Source organism: Ixodes scapularis, unplaced genomic scaffold, assembly GCF_016920785.2.
Source record: "Ixodes scapularis isolate PalLabHiFi unplaced genomic scaffold, ASM1692078v2 PGA_scaffold13__105_contigs__length_92229423, whole genome shotgun sequence".
NCBI lineage: Eukaryota > Metazoa > Arthropoda > Arachnida > Ixodida > Ixodidae > Ixodes > Ixodes scapularis.
Genome location: NW_024609839.1, coordinates 30,286,549 through 30,307,502, shown reverse-complemented (window position 1 = coordinate 30,307,502; position 20,954 = coordinate 30,286,549). Strand labels below are relative to the sequence as shown.

Genomic DNA, 20,954 nt, shown 5'->3' with positions numbered 1-20,954 from the left:
GCTGTCTAAACACATCTGTCGCTTCTGTAATTCTAAGCAATGGTCGTTTAGCTTCGAATAAGACGGCGCCAATGGTTCTCACTTGGTGAATTTAAGCCGCTGTCACACTGCTCACGCATCATACAAAAGACACGGTCTAAAGACATGATGACAGAATTCCCCGTGGACAGGCCTTAGTCATATTCGACGCATAGTTGCTTCATACATGATTCAAACATGCCTGTAGACACTATGTGTAGGGCCAATGTAACGGCACCCTTGTATACAAGGAAAGTATCAGACGGTGTGTGGAGACTGTGTTTTGTAATATGTATAAGCAGTGGGACCGCTGCTCTAGAGGTATACCTTAGCGGTAGCACGAAGAGCAACGACAAGCGAGCTGTGTTCTCTATAAGTGATATTTTATTTACAATGTTTGCTGAGAAAAGTCAAAAAGCGAGAAATTCACGGAGCATATTGTAAATGATAACTTCCGCGCGATTTAGTGCTTTTTTGCACCGAAGCGCAGATCAGAAATAAGAGAAGTTAGGATTTTAGAGAGCCCGTGCAGAAGCCAAAGTCGGCGTCCCTGATCTTCATCTCCACCTTGTGGTAGGTGTAATAGTAGGATTCATCTTTGTCTTTTATGTGCCAGGTAATACTGAAGGCCCTTATTAATGGATGTATGGTGGAATGGAATCCATTAAGATTTGACTTGCTGCATTCCTTGAACCACCAGCCACCACTTTGACTTCCGGAGCAGCTGTCTCCGTCGTAAACGTTTGTCCAGTTCTTGGTGGTGAACTTGGCATCGTTGTGGTAGGACAACGCGTCGTAACCTGTGCATGCCAAAAACCAGAGTGAATCAAGCAACTGTGCTGACGGCTCTTGCACTATATACTCATGAGCCGCAAACATAAAATAATATGTTCTGTTAGCGGCAAACATCCAGAAACATTTTACTGCGTCAGTAGATGCAAAATGCTTTTCTTCACTTCCAAAATGGTTTGCCTCAAAATTGGTTCAACATATTAGTTGACACAGCCGAACTAGTAGCCTAAATTACAAGTCACAATATTTGTTTGAGGAGTTATTTAATTTTTAAATTTGGCCTGAAGGGCTCCACAGCAACACTGGCAACTCTAAAACCGTGACGTCAAACACGTGACGCTAGGTGGCGCAAACTACCGCCCATTACAAAGGGTACAGCAGTTATCATCTATCAATGTATCCATCAATTCATTATTTTTATATGGGGGCAGCACAGTTCGTTCCCGTTTGGTGGTGTGGATTGAATTGCGGAAACACTTACGCCGGCAAACGGAAAAAAAATTAAAAAAAGACACCGCTCAAAGTATTGTGTTGTTTTAGACTGTCTGCTCGACTTCCACGTTATACAGCCTGTGACGTCACACTACTCGAGAACGTGGGACAAATTTAATGTTGGTTTTGGCACAGCCTTCATTTGCTGCTTTCTCTATAGCTAATTAAAATTGAGAGATAATAAATAGCATGTAGGGAAGCCTGGGTATTTCGAAGAGGCGTTTAGTCTGGCGTCTACAAAAACCACTCAAAGAGTCAATAATATATGTCCGGAATCGTGCTGGGGCTTCAACTATATCAATCACTACGGATGTCTGTAGTTAAAGCGAATGGTAAACCAAATCTTCTGAGAAACAGCAGCGAAGAGTTTACAATATAAGATATTATACTTACGATTTGAAAAAAAGCTACAAAAGGTTTGCAGAACGTCGGTCAAATCGTTTCTGCGTAGCTACGCGTCACACAGAAGAGTGATGACGTACTGGTCTCTACAATTGGATCTCTCCAGAATAATTATTAACTTTCGGGGAGAGTAGGTTTCTAATTATGTTTGGGCAATTATATTTTTATTAGCGAATTTAGACGTATGGTTTTTCTTAAAAAAACTGCCGATAGGAAACCGAAATTTAAAAATGATGGTTTCTATACACTCTAAAAAAAAGCCCGTGCGTCAACTCTCCCGCACAACACTCAGAGAACCAATCGCCGCAACTTACGGAGGCGGCTCAGCGAATGACGATGCCGAAACATATGTTTAGACAAAAAAACGTAGTCTGAGTTGTGACATTAATCAATGCAAAACGTCACGCTTGAATTGCTTAATGTCACAACTCAGACTGCGTCTTTTGGTCTAAACATATGTTTCGGCATCGTCATTCGCTGAGCTGCCTCCATAAGTGGCGGTAATTGGATCTCAGAGTGTTGTGCGGGAAAGTTGACGCACGGGCTTTTTTTAGAGTGTAGGCAGTGTTACCGCTTTTCGCGGCAAAAGCACGCAATTACAAGTGCCATCACGCCTTCTAGCCATGACATGGCGCGAGGGGCATGGCGACAGTGCCAGTACCTACCCGGAGGACCATCGTACTCGCCGGTTGTGAGCTTGTACTTCTCCTGTTCGGTTCCGACGTGAAATTTACGGTACTGCACAACGGTCGGCTTGTCCCCTTCTTTCCTTGTCAGTTCGATCCTTAGAGCTTGTTGGTTGTTTGGAAAACTCGTAAGTGCGTGAAGATGCGTGTTTCCTTTAATGGAAGGTATTCCGTTTAGTAATAAAACACAAACACCTTGTTGTAAAATGAAACTAACTAAAGAACCTTTATTTCTAAATACTATGCTAGCACTGTGGCCTAAGCTTGCTTCTAACGGAAGCTGTGAGGAAGCATAACGTTTTAAGTCTAAAAGCCCTAAAAGCATGCGATTGTTTGAAAAGATTCACTGGGTTTGCTAACCTAGCCTTGGCTAGAAGCAGTTCATACCAAGGTAAATCTAGTGAGTTTGAAAGGATCTCCTAAAAGCTTAGCGACTCACACTTTTTAGTTCACAATACTGTATAATCACATGTTTCCATATCAAAGGGTGCGTCGTTGTATAATTGCTTGTATTAATGAACAAGATAAATTTTAGGCCAAATAAAATTAAGTGTGAAAGCAATTGTTTTGATTGGATAGTGTCATCACCAATGGTAAATAAGGTAAGCACGTATAGGCTGTCAGCGTAGAGTATTTTTATTGCCTGTTTTTATTTTCATTTTACGCCTGGAATAAACTTAAATATTGCCACTGCTGCTGTTTCTTGTTTAATGCAAGATACTGTTTTTCTTTAATTAGGTGTCATTTTAAGAGAGATGTAACGTAACTCACTGTTCTGATGTAACAGTCGTCACATTGTCCTCCCAAAATTTAGCGAGAAAGTTTACCGCGGGATGTGACGTGGGGGCCACGTGAGACGGGTTAACATGTTCTCCTTTCACAGGTGTTTGACGGGAGGCTAAATTCCCGTCGAAACCGGATGCTTCGAAAATCGTGGGGCGATACGGCTCCGACATAAATGATGCGGCGGTTCGCTTCCGTCCGTTCTTTTTTGCCGCAGGGGAAAAGTTCCCACCCTCAAATCTCAACCGAGTCTTCCACGGGGGTCTTGAGCATGCGCATCACGTGGGTCCGGACTCCGGACAGCCACTCACAAGCTCTGTTGGCTGTCAGTCAATTGCTCAAGGCCTCCAATGCTGTTCAGGCCCCGAAAACGGGAAAGGCTGTGTTCGAAATCTTGCCCGAATAGATCTGAGCTTATCTCCGGCGGGTCGAGCCACGTGATAACACGGATAGGGATGGTGAACGCGGGTAGGTTTTCGGATGCAAATGTGCAAAACCATTACCCTGGAGTAAGATCGAGTAAATTTTGGAACATAACCAAGGATACGAGGGCCCGGCAGAACAGATTGTCAGCATTGGCAGGTGGCGGGTGAAGTCAAGTCTGACGAATACCGAGGTCCCCGAAAAGCGGAGAAAGCGAAGAGGAAAATCGTGATGTTTGCTCGGTGGTATTCAAACAGACATCGGACTGCCAAAATGCTGTACGCTTCAACTTTCACGATTTTTGACGTAGTTGTGTCACCCCACGATTTCTGAAGTGTCCCGTTTGGACAGGCCATAAAGGGGCAGTGCAACGATTTTCAGACTTTGGCCAATTAACTGCGGAAATTAATCTGCGTCACCTATGGAACGAAAAACCGAAAGCCGCATTTTCTTGCGAGCGCTAGTTCTTATTTAAAACAAAACAAACAAAAAAAAAAATGAAACAAATCGAAGGTCGAAGTGCCTCTCAACTCTCCACGCCGACTTTCGAGTGACGTCTCTGGGGGCTCACGTGGTTTCCCCTTGGGCCCTCTCTTCAGAGACCCCAGCCGCTTTCTCCGTGATTGTCGACTTTCAAAGGATTAGCCTTGTCGAAGGTAGCGGCGAGCGATAAACGCAAAGGACGGTTCGCCACGGGGCTGACGGCGAGTGTAGCAGCGGAGGGGGACAGGGTCTGTTGACTTCCGCGTATCCCCCAGAGACGCCGACATTTTAGTTCCCGTAGCCGCCACCGGCGGCTGCAGATCGGCAAAATATTAGTTTTTTGCCTTGCGATTACGCAGCAGAATAGCTGTTTTTTTTTTTGGGAAAGGCGACGCGTTTTTGGTCACTTGGGCATGAATGAACAATATAAAAAATGTAAACTGGCAATTCTTTCAACATTAAAACCGTTGCACTGCTCCTTTAAGCATTTTTTTTTTGTACCAGATGCGGGCTGCCTTTTCCAGATGCAAATGTACAAGGCTTGATATATTTACTTGCCTATCCAGAATGACTTTTCTGGTGATCCAAATCCTTTCTCATAATCTTGATAGGATTTATCGAAGGCGTAACTGGGGTCGTCTTTGGTCCTACTCTGAATCACCTGCAGGTTGATTGTAGAGTCAGAGCGAAGTGAGGCTTGCTTCCAGACTCTTTATTCTCCTCAGAATGTCATTTTGAGATTTACGCCTCAAAGAACCACTCTTTTTGGATTGGTTACCAAATATTGTTACCCGGTTTGGTTACCCGGTTGAATTACTCGCTTTGGTTTCACGGTTTGGTGGAATACACAGGCACGTTAAAGCCGTCTTTATGGCAAACGCAGGTTCGTCTGCTTCTTTTGCAGGGGTTGTGTTGACGTCAGAACGCCGAGCTCTGATTGGCTCTGAAGGATAGTGGGTGACCTCAAGGCAGCTTCTTTTAAGGTCTACCCACTATCTTTCAATCAGAGCCAATCAGAGCTCGGCGTTTTGACGTCAACACAACCCCTGCAAAAGAAGCAGACGAACTTGCACTCCGCATTCCACAATACGTACAAGCGCAGCCGAAGCTACGATCCCTAGGTGCCACTCAAGCAGCGCCAAAAGTGCATCGTCATGATGCTCGTCGCTAAAGTATGATGGTACCAACTGCGCATATGCTACAGCAGAAGACTCGCGCAAGCGCAGTTCATACCAGAGGGCCCGTTGCACCGTATCGGACGTGCGAAACCGGTTCCCTAGAACTGTAGTGAATGCACCCGGCCGCTATCCTTTTCTCTGCGTGATTGGTTTAGAAGGTGATGGCAGGCTTACAAAACCAACGAACGCCATGACGATGCGCGTTTGGCACTGTGCTTGATAAGCTCTATCAGTTTGTAACGTCCTGCTGCGGTTAGACATACAAGGAACCGGAGTATAGCAAGGACGATCGGTACCCACCTGGACGGATGCATATGTTCCCGAGCGACAAAGCGCGGGACATTGGGCAGCGCCGTTCGAAGTGACTCGAGGTTCACGATTAGGCTAGCGCGCTGGATGTAATCGTGCCTAAAGTGAATTAGTCTTGGCGCCTTTGATTTTTTTTTTTTGTATAAAGTGCGCGTTACTTGCTTCCGGATTCTTTATGCTCCTCAGTGTGTAATTTTGAGGTATTGAGATTGTTGGTCATTACTCGCCTCCCGTCTAAATTAGTCCCATCACGGAGTCAATTTTTTTGTTCTAAAACTTGTTTGCTGTACATAATAAAAATTCGTTCCCCCACCCAAAAAACAAACAAATAAAAAACAAGGACAGAGGAGAGAGGCACACAGGACAGCGCGTAACTTGGAACTGAATTTTAATAGAACACACATAAAAAAAAATTAAAAACGCACATGCACACAAAGAATATATTTAGATAAAAAAAAATGTCAGACGTCACTGCTGGATGTCTAAAGCTTGACTGATAAAAGCCTGCTCCTTATCAGAGAAGGCGATAGAGGGAGCTCCGATAGAAGCATTCGAACCATGGGCCCTTATCATGAAGGCCTCGTGTATTTCAGGCTCCAGTTGCGTTTTGAATGTTCCCGCAACCGGGTTCTATGGAACTCTGTTCGGCATTCACGTCTATCGCAGTGAACAGCCAAATGACCAGATGGGGATTGCCCGGTGGCAGCCTGAGTGCTTTCTACTTCCATCGATGACGTACTTCCCCGTCTGGCCGACGTTAACCCTAACGCATGAAAAGGGCATTTCATGGGTGACCCCCATGGCGCACTCACGAAACTTGGTGGCATGACGTTTGATGTACACTCCTGCCTCCCTTGACTCTCCGTCTTTTTTGGTTATTAGAGCGCAGCTCTTAGGGGCCCGTGTCCAGCCTGAGCGGCGTCGCCGTTGGCGTCGGCGTCGCCGTCGCTGTCGGCGTCGGCGTCGCCGTCGGCGTCGGCGTCGCCGTCGCCGTCGCCGTCGGCGTCGGCGTAACCGCGCCCCTCCCTCTCCTCCTCCTCCCTCTCCTTCTCCCCCTCCTCCTCCCCTCCTCCTCCTCCCCCTTCTCCTCCTCCCCTCCTCCTCCCCCGCCCTCTTCCTCCTCCCCCTCCTCCTCCTCCCCCTCCTTCTCCTCCTCCTCCCCTCATTGTCCGGCTTGAGCGGCAAGGAGGAAAGCAGTACGAAGGTGGAGGAGGGGGGAGGAGAGACGAGGAGGCGGAGGCGAGGGGAGGGGAGGAGCTTGAAGGACGAGGAGGTGGTAAAGGAGAGGGAGGGGGAGCAGGAGGGGAGGAGGACTAGCAGGCATGATCACGAGGGAGGAGGAGGAATATAACCTCCACTCCTCCTCCTCAAGAGCTGCGCTCTAATTCGGCGTTACAGGAAGTTGTAAACGGCTTTCACTTTTTATTTTACATAACAGAGAAAGTTTGTTTGGCGCTGAAAGAACCACCGGAACGATAGACCTTTTTGCCACCTTTTTCAGGTTATGGGAAACCTTGTGCAGATATGGCATGACAACAAGTCTGAACTCTCGCCTCGCCCTCTGAGCCTGCTTTCCTCTGCCAAGCCCTTTCAGCTTTTTAACTGAACCCACTGCAACATCACAAAAAAACACGGACGGGGTGGGAAACCAACATCATGCAATCTAACTATGTGTGACTGGAAAATAAAACTCGTCTTGGTGGGGCAGGATATCTTCTGAAATGCAGCCAGGCAACTGGAGGCAATTCCTCTTTTTACAAGCTTCGAATAGGCCAAGTCATAGTGAGCATTTTTTTTTTGCTTTATTAAAAATGGACGCGACTCTGTTGCAACAGATTGATTGGGTAGTCTCCTGACACTATTCTAAATCGCCTGGCGAAAAATTAACGCAGTTTTTGGAGGGTGTCAGCGTCCCTTTACGGTTGTATTTAGGTTGCTCGATTTCATAAAGTTCAAAAATTTTAAAGGACGTAAGGTATTTTTTATAAAGTAAGAATTGAACTAGCTATGCCTTACTAAAAAAAGGCAGCAATCGGGCAATTCATAAGCTGTGGATTTCGCGAATATGCGACTATGACCCAATACTTGTGGGAGTTATTTCACTTCTAGCGGCGGAACAGGAAACTATATTTTTTAAATTCGCTTGTTATATTAAAATAAATATAAACTGTCGTTTGTGGTGCTTTCGAACTCTTACACCGTCCTCCGTGTAGTGAGTGCAGTGACGTGCGGAAAAGGGAAGGAGAGCTTCCGGTCTGCGTTACCTGGACCATGCTGATGTTCTTGGTCAGTATCCAATTCCGGACGAGCAGGAGTGGAAACACGCGTTTTTATTCGTTCGTCACAGAAACAGGGGGAGAATGATGGTTTTGTTGAAGTCGGGTAGATGGCGCCACATTGTTGACTCGATAAAAAAAGGGTTCTGACACATCTACTTATATTCGGACAAAATTTATAAAACTTCGATTTAAATCCACCAGATAATTGCAGAACTTGCTCATTCGCTGCCCTGATTGCACTGTGGAATCGCGGCATTCCAGGGCAATGCAGCATGTTTTTTAGTTTTTTTTTTACTTTGACTAACTTAAATAAAATGAAAGTAACACGATGCATATTCTGGCAACATTGAGGTCGTTGCAAAACATAACAAATTAGTCGTTGAATGTTTAGACAGCGTTTAGTTGGTCTGCTGGAGTATAGCGACTTTGCTACACGCTGAAGATAAGAAACTTTGCCAGTGTAGTACGACTGCTGTCCCGGGGACTTTAGCATAAACCACGGAATCGTAATACACGACCTCACGCAAGTATGATGTTCAGCCGGAGAGAACAGGTAGTTTTAGAGATTAAATCCACGATCCCTGGGTTGTGCAGCGCGACCCTCCTCTCCATATGCTCGGAGTTGCGGCGAGTTAACATTATCGGTTCCTTGCACCCTTTAATATTGTCGCACGGCCACTTTCAACATTCTTCCCCCTTCACCAAAATAAAAAAGGCAGTTATTTCTGAAATGCACTTTGTAGTAACTGTGAATGTGGAGACACTTACTGTCCAACCACCGCCGTCGGACGTCATGTCACACATAACATCTACTGGATTGTAGAGAGGATGAATTGTATATACACCGCTCTTGCTGTTGTTCTTCCTTTGTATCTGGGAACAGCTTATTGTTCGGTTTCCAGCTGCAAAAATAAGGGTGCGAAAAGCATACATTCCTCATCAAGGTTCCAAAATAGAAAGGGACTGCAAGAAGCCGCCGGTGGTCCCGTCAGCCTTTACGCTCCAGCAATCGCTGACATCACAAACGGTCAGAGGTGCCGGATAAATGGCGCAATAGTACTTTTCTGTAGTTATAAATCTAAACAAAAATGCTAGTTTTTTTACTTGCAACAATTTCACCTACTGAACAAACGAGCGCATAGAAACAGACCGTAAAAGAACGGTCAACGTTCTGTGCTTGAAAGAATAAATGGGCGAATGAGCACCGGCAAAAAAACGGCGTACGTTGTGCTTTCGGCTCTGCTTGATTTGTCCCTTGCTTCGTACCGTCCGCCGCGCTCGTACTTCACGTTTCGTGTCTTAATGTTTTTTTTTGGGCACACTGTGTTGGGAGAAAGGGCAAAAGGCAGATGCACTCTGCTGACTTAAGGTGCAACGAAGTATACGTGACTTGCACACAGAGGTTGGCATTTTTGGTTGAACTTACTCATCACTGCAAGCTCAAAATATAAAAGAGCTAAAAACCCACTCACCTTCACCCTCCCGGCCACGCTCATCTTCAAGTCCTCACTCACCGAGTCATGAACTCACAAACTCTTCGAACTCATGAACTTACCGAAATCACGCCCCTCACCGAACTCATAAACTCACCGAACTGATGAACTCACCGAACTGATGAACTCACCGAACTCATGAACTCACCGAACTTATGAACTCACCGGACTGATAAACTCATCCAACTCATGAACTCACCGAACTCACGCCCCTCACCGAACTCACGAACTCGCAGAACAGATAAACTCATGGAACTCATGAACTCACCGAATTCACGCCCCTCACCGAACTCATGAACTCGCCGAACTCACCGAACTGATGAACTCACCCAACTGATGAACTCACCGAACTCATGAAAATACTGAACCCGCGAACTCACGCCCCTCACCAAATTCACAAACTCACGCCCCTGATCGAACTCATGAGTTCACTCACTCACTGACCTCACTCGGAAGCAGTTCTCACCCTCGCCGTATTCACAGCGCTGGCGCTCGGGTTGCGCGCTTGTGGAGGGGGTTGCGCGGATTTTACAACTCCGCCACGGTCGCTGCCGCCTTCAGCCGCTCCTGCGCCAGCTGTCACTACAATGTACTAGTATACGGGGTAGTGTTTGAACCGGCGCGACTCGACAATGGGAACTCGTGAGGCTGCACGTATAGACAACAATCGCGGCGCTGCAGTTGACAGGGCAGCAGAAAGCCGCTGCAGTCCGCACGTGCCGCCGCACGCGCGGGTGCACGCGGTGCACGCGTACAGCCACCACCATACTGACCCTAGTCCCCATGCACCGGTATCGCCACCTATCGAGATCTACACCACACGCGTCACGCGAGCCGCTCCGGTCCCAACACTACCCCGTATTCTAGTACACTCTACCGTCACGTCGCCATGAAGGAATGTTTTATCTTTTGGTTGTTTCGCTTTAACTCGTTCCGTGTGCCGGCCGTGCGCTGGCCAAACGTGTGTGTGTGCTCCCGCGTTACATGACTTTGTCTGCCGTTCCACCTTTTCACTTTCGGCGGCCGCGTCCCGTGACGATCTGCCAGGCTTTGTCAGTACAGAGAAGTCTATACAAGAGCGCATCATTGCAAGTTCCGGGAAAAAGTATTCTTCACGGTGTCCACTGTTTGTTCAAGCATTCGCGGCAACTTTGTGCAAATATAGAGTGAGCGTCTGAATCGCTGTTTATTCAGGCGTGAATTATATTTATTTCAGTACGCATTACCGTGGATGTGTATTTTGTTTCTGTACAGTATTTGGCGAACTTTTTAACGGCAGGATGGCTTGCTCGGCAATTTGTTGTCGAATATATTTCGGAGCGTTCTGCGTGTATATTTATCGTCGTTAAGAGAAACTATTTCATCTAAGGTAGCTGCCTGGTGGATGTATTTTTTTTTTAAGAAGAAACGATTGATGAATTTTGTGCGTAGCATATTATTTTATATTACTTTGTTTTATCGCGTCTCTCGTTTTGTGTTGCACCGCACATACCAAATAAAACTGGAACGTTTAATCTACCTACCCTGTGCCCCGTAAAATGCTAACTTCATGGATCCTTACATGAGATCGGGATCGACGTCAGATACTTTCGCTATTCAATCTTGTTGCTGAAACAATTTGTGCTTGTATTCATGCTTGTCAATATGTTGTATACAAATATTTACAAACTACATGTACAAAGTTGTTTTATATGAAGTCATTTATTACTTTTTGATCGCTGGTAATATTTAGTTTGTCTTCACTAATTTGAATGCATTAATGGCCTACTGGTATAAGCGCAAGCTTTTTTATCTTTGATATTTAAATTACACATCTTGTAACTATATTGATAGCATAATTCGGATATCCATGCTATATTTGAGGAGCGGGAAGGGCGTGGTAGTACAAATTAATTGAAGGGTCTACAATTCTTCAAAGTTTGTTTTGTTAGATCAAAAACAAAATCGGGTCGCCTAATTTTTCGGGCGGGGAAAGTTGCTTCCGTGCACGCAGTGCGTGCAGGCAAACAATTTTTCTTCTCTATTACTTAAAGTTGGATCTTACCCCCTTTCCCCTGTTATTTACTCGTATAATTAAAAATCATGCTGCTAAAAAGCAAATAGCGCCCCTCGTAAACGACTCGTGTACTGACGCGAGCCGTACCGGTTGATCCATCATAACTAATATCTAAATACTATCGGACCTACTAAGGAAACGTTTTTTTTTTTTCGGCATGCGAAACGTTTTCGGGTGCGGCCAGTATTCCGACTATGCTCAATGGTTTCCTCCTGAGCGACTAACTGGGTGTCGGAGAGCAGGTTAGGAACGTCCATTTGTTATCACCAATATTAGGTGAAAGTTAAAAGATCGTTTTATTTCTTATTGAATGCAGTATAGAAACCTATCGTCTGCAATTGTTTTTTTACAATCCACAAGCGAATTAACTTTTATATTCTACCAAGTAAACGTAGCAGCCTTAAGGCTGCTACGTTTGCTTGGTAGAATTCTGCCCATCGAAAATGGTATATTGCGTTTGAATTCAAACGCAATATACCATTTTCGATAGGCAGAGTCACCTTGCGGCAGTCCAAAAAGCTCCAATATTGACGCTCTAATGGCGGTGATAGGGGATGATGCTCGGCTAAATCAAGAACACCCGATTTCGGGAATCGTTGGTGACGTAAAATGGACAACATTTTTTCCCCTTTCTGCTCTATGTTTTCGAAGACATTCGCTTTTGCTGATGTGGAGAAGCTGTGTAGCGCCGTTTTAGAGCTACGGGTTTGGCTCTGCACAGGATGGGTAGACTCAGACTTATACATAATTTGTTACAAGTAACAAAATTACACTTAATCCTTTACATTTATCAGTAATTTCGAAACCTTACAAAATTACGGACTGTTTACAGCCGGGTACGCAGCAGACCGCCTCCGTACTACCTTTCAGTGTCTCATCCCACCCCCCAACCGTCCTTCATCTAACAACAAAGGACACAGACACACCCCCCCGGCTTGCATTTCATGCGTGTATAACATCGCCGAAGGTGGTCTTCACATGTACAATGAAGTTAAAACGAGTCTGCCAAAAGATGAATAACGAAAGTCGTCCACCGGAATGCCTCATCAAGCACTTCAACAAATATGATAAATGCCAAGAAAAGCCTACTTATTCTATTCCGCTGAGTTGTGGTAGCCAATACATCGGCCCGACGAAACGATGCCTGAACTTTCGCCTTAGAGAACACTTTCTAGAAGTTACCAAGGCGTCATCTGATTCTTCAGATAAAATTGTGGTGCTGGCCCGCACCAGCCATGATTGCACCCCTAGCTATGTAAGCACCACAGGGCTTGGTTCACACAAGGACAGGTATGAACGAGAAATAGTTGAAGCATTTAAGATCAAGAATACAACAGACAATGGTTCAGAACCTTTGTTTTCGCTGTCGATAAAAGAGCTGGAATTCCTAGCGCCAGGGTTATACAAAAAGCCTCCTTTGAATTTTTTAAAATTCTTTTTCAGTGAGTAAAATACAGTTATCTTGTATTTAACTCCCTGAATTTTCGTCTCCCTTCAATTCCTCTGTGACTAAAGCGGTTTTCGTAGTGCGATGGGCATCATATAAATATCGCTGCTCGTTGAAAAAACTGTGAGTGTTCTTTTCTCGTTTACTTCAGTGTTTTTGTTGTTGTTTTTATTCCTTCCCGGTGAACCAGTGTTCCAGCCAGGGACTTCGTTTCCGGGGGGGGGGGGGGGGGGGGGGGGGAGGGGGAGGCAATGGTGGCGAGGATGTTTATGACTTGGTGCGCGGAAGGAAAGAAAGAGGGTCAAAATGCATGTGTTTGTTATAGGGTCGGCTGGATTTCGTGGGGCGGGGTCTCTGAGGGCATCTTGGAGAAACCTTCTTGGTTGAATTCAAGCGTTTGTTTTGAGGTGTGGAACGATTCCCGTAGAGAATCGAATCAGCACGACCGACCCCGGCGAGCTCTAACTTCCCAATCCAAAAGATCAGGGGATTGAAAAGTTTGCGGCGTGTCTGGTTAGTCTCTAACAAATCTATGATTCAAGGCGGGCGCGAAGATCAGTTAGCTTCTTTTTGTAATGTTGTTTTTCCTAAAATACGACAACAAAAAAAAAAACTACGTTTTTAGTGGTCAGGGCTAATGTTATACGTTCAGTGGCGTCACTAAAGGTGCAGAGCTCGGGGGGGGGGGGGGGGGGGGGTGCAGCTGGGCAGTGAAAGGGGGGGAAGGGGATGTCGCTGTTGGCCACGAGAGCGAGGGGGGGGGGGAGGGGGTCGCGGTGGGCCACCGCCCCGGGTGCCGCTGGCCCTAGTGACGCCACTGTGTGCAATCACTTGGTTTTTAAGACAAACACAATTACATCGGATATACAAGAAAAATAGCGAGAATGAAGTATATCTAAAAAAGATAGCGGGGCATTATACATTATGTACTGTCGTGAGCAAAAGTCTGGATAACACGGGAGCGCCGACCGAATTGCATCGCCGCGCTCCCTGACGACGCGGCGCCTGGTGCCGAGACCCGCGCAATGCGCACGCGCGTTCTTTCTTATCTGCTGGCCCACTCGTTCGCTCGCTTCAACGCGATGCGCTCCTGAGCGATTAAATGGGCGCTAGGTGCCGCCCCGGGAACCAAGATTCCGAGAGCCTCGCTCACCGCTCGGGAAGAGCTCGCGTGCTCCGTGGCACGCGCCGTTCGCGCACATCTTTCCCGCGACACGGCGACACGGCGACGCGTTAAAAACTGTCGCTTATGTTGATGCAGCCGCAATGAATTGTAGAACTTGTATTCGCGTAATCGAGGCAGCCTTGGGCTTCCTTCCGAGTAATCATGCACGCGCGGTAAAGTGGTGAATGACGAGCAAAAAGATAACGCCAAATAAGAAAGAAATATTTATTCAACCCCCCTCCGAAGAAAAAAACAAGAAACAAAAAGGAAGGAAAAAGAGGCGCTGGTTCAGTTTGGGTGGCTTGTAATTTTTATATTGTTGATAGCGTCAGAAAGAATCGAAAACGCATCACCTTCCTGCAAAATGTTGCAATTCCGTTGTGTAATCGCAAAGCAGAAATGGAAATATTTCCCCCTCTGCAGCCGTGCGCGGCGGCCATGGGAAACGCGCCGTGACGGTGACGCGGGATCGCTGCAGCTCAACGCCTCACGAAGAGCAGCAGAGAGAGAAAGAGTAAACATCCTTGAGGGGAGCGCACGGAAACCGGTGCATCCTCACGTCGATGTCACTGAGCACGTCATTTAGAGAGTTGAGGGGTGCCGGAAACTTTAATCTTTGCTAATGTTTAAAATTATAATTAGGGCACACAGACTAAATCGCTTTTTTGTTGTTTACTTTAGAAGTGTCGGAGAAGAACTCCTATAATTATTTGGCCATTGTCCGGAAATCGTTACATAGCCGCTTTATTTTATGACTTCCGGTACAAGTCATCACAGCTGATGTCAAACGAAACATTTTAAGGTCACTTCGCGAACAACCATGCTGAGAATTTGTGGCCAGTACCTTGATTTTTTTCTGGTTGTTTTCTTGACTTCTCGACCCTTTACAACGCGTGCATAAAAAATTGAGCAGCAGCTGTTAGCTGCTGCTCAATTTTGTGCTTAAGGCTGCGGTCCCACGGCAGCCATCTTGAACAAGGCGCTAGTTCAACCAATAGATGGCGACACGCACCCGTGGGGTGACCGAAACATTGGTTCACAGTGGGATGGCTCGAGCACCATCACGTTCCCCTCGTGGCCTTGCTCGCGCCGCTGCCAGCTGTGCTTAGCTAGCTCAAGTAGCGTGTCCCAGCAAACGGATGTATCCGAGAATGTCAGGCTGGGTGTAAATTGTTCTCTGATATAGGGAGATGCGGTTCGGCGGTTGTAACGGGCTTTCGCAATAAATCCTACCAAGAAGGAATCAAATGTTGATTGACGTGTCAATATTCTATCAATGGAAATTTCTTCTGCAGGTATGCACGCTCAGTAGACTCAATCTTTCAAGACACCAGTTGGAGCGGACGTCAAGTAAACTGCTTCGCGATTTACGGTACTTACCTTACCATTTTAATGACGACTAAAATAAGGTCACGAAATAGTGTGTTTCACGGGGTCCGGAAGATGTTGTTAAGGTTGTTACATTATAGTTTTCAGAAACTTACTGGAAAGACTCGAAGTCTTCCTTCAGTCCAACGCCATCATAAGCAGTAACTGAAAACGATCCACTATTAAGTCGGTGGGTGGCGAAACGTATCCGCATCTGCGGAGTCATGGTCGATGCGTACTCTAAGTGGCACGATGCCTGCCACAACGTCCAAACACGTCATTGACGTTCTACGGTCTCTTTTACCTACTTTTGCCCTACCAAAAATACTTTTCTCGGATAACGCGCCAAATCTTGCTTCGATAAAAATAAACAAGTTTTTGAAAAAGAAAAAAAAAAACGGCATCAGGCATCACATTAGTGCACCATACATCCGGAACTAACGGGCAAGCAGAACAGATGGTTTGCGAAACGAAAAAAAGCCCCTTTGATGCTTACGGATGAAGCAGTTCAGTGAAAAATCGCCAGGTTCTTGTTCCAGGAGTACGCGACGGTCTCATATTACACGGCAAAAACACCCGCCGAAGAAATATTCGGCGGAGGAAGAGCCACACCCCTCGATCTCATGATACTATGGCCGAACGAAGATTGAGAGATTCCCAGATTGGGAGTAATGGCAGTTAATTCGGTCGGACAACTCGTTTACGTGAGGAATTTCAGCGAAAGTCGGGCCTTCCATGTAAAACTTGAGTAGAAAAGGCTCTTTGTGGGTTGACCAGAAGGTGTCATCCCTCTGAATACGTTGGATATCAATGCCCTTGAGTGTAAATATAACTAAATAAAAAAACTCTCTTTGTGTATTGTGTAACTGCCCTTGTATTTGATAGTAAAAGCTATGGTGGTGATTTGGACCTTTCACACCAGGTTCCTTTTTCTTATTTTTCGCCTCATACTCCTTTGCGGTTTAAGTATGCCTCAAGAATCTTTTGGAACGGGGACACTTTATGTCAACGAGGCCATTTAGTCAATCAGGGTATGCTGCTAGAAATCCGTCCCTCATATTAACGAATAAGCCGCACTTTGCATATCGCAGTTTTCCTGTTCCACGTACAGTTGTAAAGCAGCATCCTGATTGATTCTACCATATTCTGTTGCGGGTGAAGAAAGTCTTTGGGTACACGATACTTGAAACAAGTCTGGCACTGTACGTTGTGGTTCGACACCCACTAATGTCGTCGTCCTTATAGAGCCTCATCATTTGATAATTACCTCCACACCTCATATTGCTCTTCATCAACAGTAAGTACAATAGGCTACCGCCATATTACAATTCAAGAATTGAAAAATTGAGTCGTTCAGTGCTTCAACAAATTTATTACTTTTATAATGTTATTACGTTACATTATCTCGAGACGATCGACGTCCATCGTCGATCTTCAAATTATTATACCTGTATATAAATTTGACGCACAAGGGCGGGGGGTTAGACCATGCACTCGGTGGCCGAGTGCATGGTCTAGCGCACACCAGCTCGGAGCACTTGGAGCGAAAGCTCGCGCTGCAGAACTCACCTTGCCCTGCCCGTTTCGATCTGGAAGAGCATCGCACCGGCGTGCGGTCGTGTATCCGTACAGCGTGGTGCACGTTAAAAACCCCAGGTTTGCGGTTGTACCGCACTGGCTAAATTGCTCATCTACAGCTGAGACACCAGACGCCCACTAAGGCAGACTAACTTCCGGCTGTATAAACATACACACAACAATTAGCAATTAGACGCATAATAATTCAAATTCAAATTCAAATTCTTTATTTGACATTCCTTGTAGAACAAAAAATGCCAGGGCAGGAACAAAAAGCTACAATACAGTAGCTTGACGGGGTTCCTGCCCCTACCTTGGCATAAGAAACAACCAAACCGACAGTTTAAAATTGACAAGACATATACACAGAAATTCAAACTATGAAAAATATACATGTAATCATTTTACATCAAATATAAACTAATACTGGCATCGTGCATACTAAAACATGTATTCCGACAGTTCTATACAGGAAAGACATAAAGCAAATACAACAAAATTTTTGCACAATTATTCACTGTGTGAAAAAGTGTTCTTTCAATGTTTTTTTACAAATGGTGTGTATATCGAGGTTCCTTTTCTCTAAAGAGTTTAGACAACTAGGCATGCGGTGTTGCAGCCTATCTAACTAACTAAGAACATAGCGTGCCGCCTCTTTTCTTTGGATAAATAAGCTATAAGAACGGTGTATTATTCATATTTACTTTCAGTTTCAGTCAGGGAAAAGGAGTTTCGCGGGAACTAGAGCCAATAAATGAGCTGCGCTTAGAGTATCGGCACTCTCTTCCCCGACAGTGCTGTGAACGCCGCCATTTTTGTGCTTGTGTAGAGCAGGCGCAACTGCCGATCGTCATGATTCAAAAGTGCGACATCCTCAGCATAAGATTCGGTGTTTGTAATGTTGCTTTCCTTTGTCGCAAACTGTTTAAGTGGAGGACGGAAAAGCGTTTCTTGTGATTTCAGATAAAGCTTCAAATAACTGGCAACCATGATTTTAAGCCACAATATGGCCAAGTCTTGCTACTCTGAAGCGTAGCTTATTTAATGACACTATTCATGCCCTTGTTCAAGAGGCTTGTAATACCTGGAGGGGCCATGACGTAAGCCCGTGGATTCCAGAAGCCACTACCTTTTGACACCTGCCTCTTCCTCATTGTTCCCGCTTGTGGTAGTAAACTAGCTACGGTTCAAAGTAAAGACTTGGACATATTGCGGCTTAAAATCATGGTTGCCAGTTATCTGAAGCTTTATCTAAAATCACAGGAAACGCTTTTCCGTCCCTCACTAATGTTTAAACAACCCGCGACAGAGCATTGCAATATTGCATCAGCTTCCTAGCACCGCATCTAATGAAGTCGTTCTTTTGGATCATGACGATCGGCAGTTGCGTTTGCTCTGAACAAGACCGAAAAATGGCGGAGGCCAAAACAATTCTGGGGAACGGAGTGCCGATAATTTAAGCTCATTTAGTGACTCTATACTTCGTTTCAGCTTCGGTCCAGACGCAGCCGATGCTACAAACGCGAGCATGTGGTCCAGAACAGTGGTTGCACTGCACAAGCGCGCGTGCTTGGCAGGGATGCTGAAAGCCCGGAGCTCGCGCTTGTAGCTTTGGCTGCGTCTGGACCGAAGCTGAAACGAAGTATAGGCATGAACTCGGGTGTATTCTTTTCCTCATCGTCTTTATTGCTTATTGATTTCAATCATATCGAATAATGAACACATTATATCACGCTACGCTTGTGTAATTATTTGTCTTAGATTTATTAACCTGACCCAGTACTTAAACCATTCATTTATCGATAGTAAATCTTCCAATATATTTTTTTAAATGTGGAGGCAAAAAGACACGGTGATTGATGATGATACAGACGCCAACGCCGCCCTCGGAAATTTTTTGAACATTAGAAATCAGCAGTTTGTCTGCCATCCGCCAGGTAGCGCAACAAAACACCCAAACAGTTTTTAATTGTTTTAAAATTAGCTAAGCTCTACACCTATTAAAAAACCAAAGCAAGATCATTGTGAAAATTTAATACATCACAATGTTTATCTATTCAAAACAATAAATGTTATTAGATGCCAATAAATCTGTTTGAAGTCAAAAAAGATATACGTCAAAAACGGGTAAGTTTGAAGGGCTCCAGGAGCGTTATGACTTTGAAAATGAAAAAAAGCCATCGTCCACCTCTTGGGCAACCATTGTAGCTCTAAATGCTCTAAAAGATTTTATCATAGTTTAATTATTTCCTCAGTGGCATTTGAAGTACCATGACTCGAAGCACAAAAAAGTGCTACGTTTGATATAAAATATCTAAACAAAAAAAGCATACACAACATTAAATTTTTTTCTGCATATTACCAATTATAAGCACTACATCTGTAGCTAATTTCATTGTCCTAGCGCTTGTCATTAAAAACATATTTGTGCTAAAAAATGTCAATTTTAGGGCAATATTTGGAGGGATGAAAAAAAACAAAGTATTGCAAATATCAAAAAAGTGTATCGTTACATTCTGCTCCGACATCATCTTAACAAAACTGCTATATTGGAACCGTGTTATCTTTAATGGATCGTTCATAAAACATGAACTAGGGGAGCAAGTGAGGGTCCGCGCCGTCATATTCGCCACGCTACAAATGCGCATGAACAGTAAAAACCAACACACACATAATATCAAATGAAAGAGGATTGCATTGCCTTTCGAATGACATCAATCCCACAAAACAGTATTTAAAAGGAGATGAGTAATGACCTGCCAAAAAGTACCCAAACTGCCACATTCAGTGGGACCGTGGCCTTAATTGTAGCCGGGGCAAATATAGGGGGAAGCTTAAAAATTACGAATGGAGGGAACCGACAGTTTTTAACGGGTCGCTGAGTCGCGGGAAAGATATCCGCGAACGGCGCGTGCCACGGAGCACGCGAGCTCGTCCGGAGCGGTGAGCGAGGCTCTCGGCATCTTGGTTCCCGGGGCGGCACCTAGCGCCCATTTAATCGCTCAGGAGCGCATCACGTTGAAGCGAGCGAACGAGTGGGCCCGCAGATAAGAAAGTACGCGCGTGCGCATTGCGCGGGTCTCGGCACCAGGCGCCGCGTCGTCAGGGAGCGCGGCGATGCAATTCGGTCGGCGCTCCCGTGTTATCCAGACTTTTGCTCACGACAGTATATCAAGGCACAGTGCGCGTAGAGATAAAATGCGATTCCTAATTTTTTCTCTACTTATCTTACAATCTAGAGGCTGTAATGAAGTAATAATACGATGGTGGAAAATGCTGACTTCGGAATCTAACCTAACCCACAAAATTTAGAGCTCGACTGTCACCTTTCGAAATAAAACTCAAGCAAATTGTAGATATCGCGTTCGCGCCAAAAGTAGAGAGCTTTCGTGGATCGTTTCCGCTGTCCCGCGACGTTCTCCGGAGACCCGCATCGAGATCCGGGACTCTGAAAGGCAAGGCTAGTTCCGCGCATGCGCAATAGTGACGCCTTCGTTCGGAGAGCGTAGCGGGGGTAGGAACGGTCTATGAAAACTCCATGGTGTCGACCAGTGTACATTGCACCCGAGGTGATACCCCCTAAACATTGTTCGGTCTACGTGGATTGATGAAAAAAGTGGCCTCACGTTTGTTCGTGCTGCAGGGGTCAAATAGCATGTAGGTTTTTCTCGGCCCGTGCTGTCTTTCGGCTATTTCAGGAATACGACGAAAACTGCTTTCCATAAAAACGTTCCCGGCCACAACGGGTATGAACAGGAATGCTACGAACATGTTGAGATCTTTGTCGACGGTACAAAGGTTTTTATAAGTCGTAACCAATGCTCCCCTTCCTGTATGTTTCGTTATATATAGCGTGAGGACATCACGGCGATAATTGGAATGAGCAGCTGCGAGGAAAAAAAAAAAGTTGCTTTAATTTTTTTTGTTGGTGTAGGCTTTAAGAAAAGGTTTGGCGTCATTGCCTTTTAAAAAACACCTTCTGCGGAAATATTTTTATTTTTT

The 20,954-nt window shown here is 45.4% G+C and overlaps 1 protein-coding gene across 1 annotated transcript; it reads right to left on the bottom strand.

Annotated features, from left to right (window-relative positions):
• Window positions 1–427: 427 nt before the first annotated feature.
• On the bottom strand, window positions 428–20,738 carry LOC8033321 (ficolin-1-like). Its single transcript, XM_029988378.2, has 5 exons — window positions 20,579–20,738; window positions 8,614–8,747; window positions 4,638–4,740; window positions 2,370–2,543; window positions 428–818 (listed from the first exon to the last, which is right to left on the bottom strand). Exons 1-5 carry the CDS (start codon window positions 20,721–20,723, stop codon window positions 526–528), a joined length of 849 nt encoding a protein of 282 aa, XP_029844238.2. The 5' UTR covers window positions 20,724–20,738; the 3' UTR covers window positions 428–525.
• Window positions 20,739–20,954: the final 216 nt, after the last annotated feature.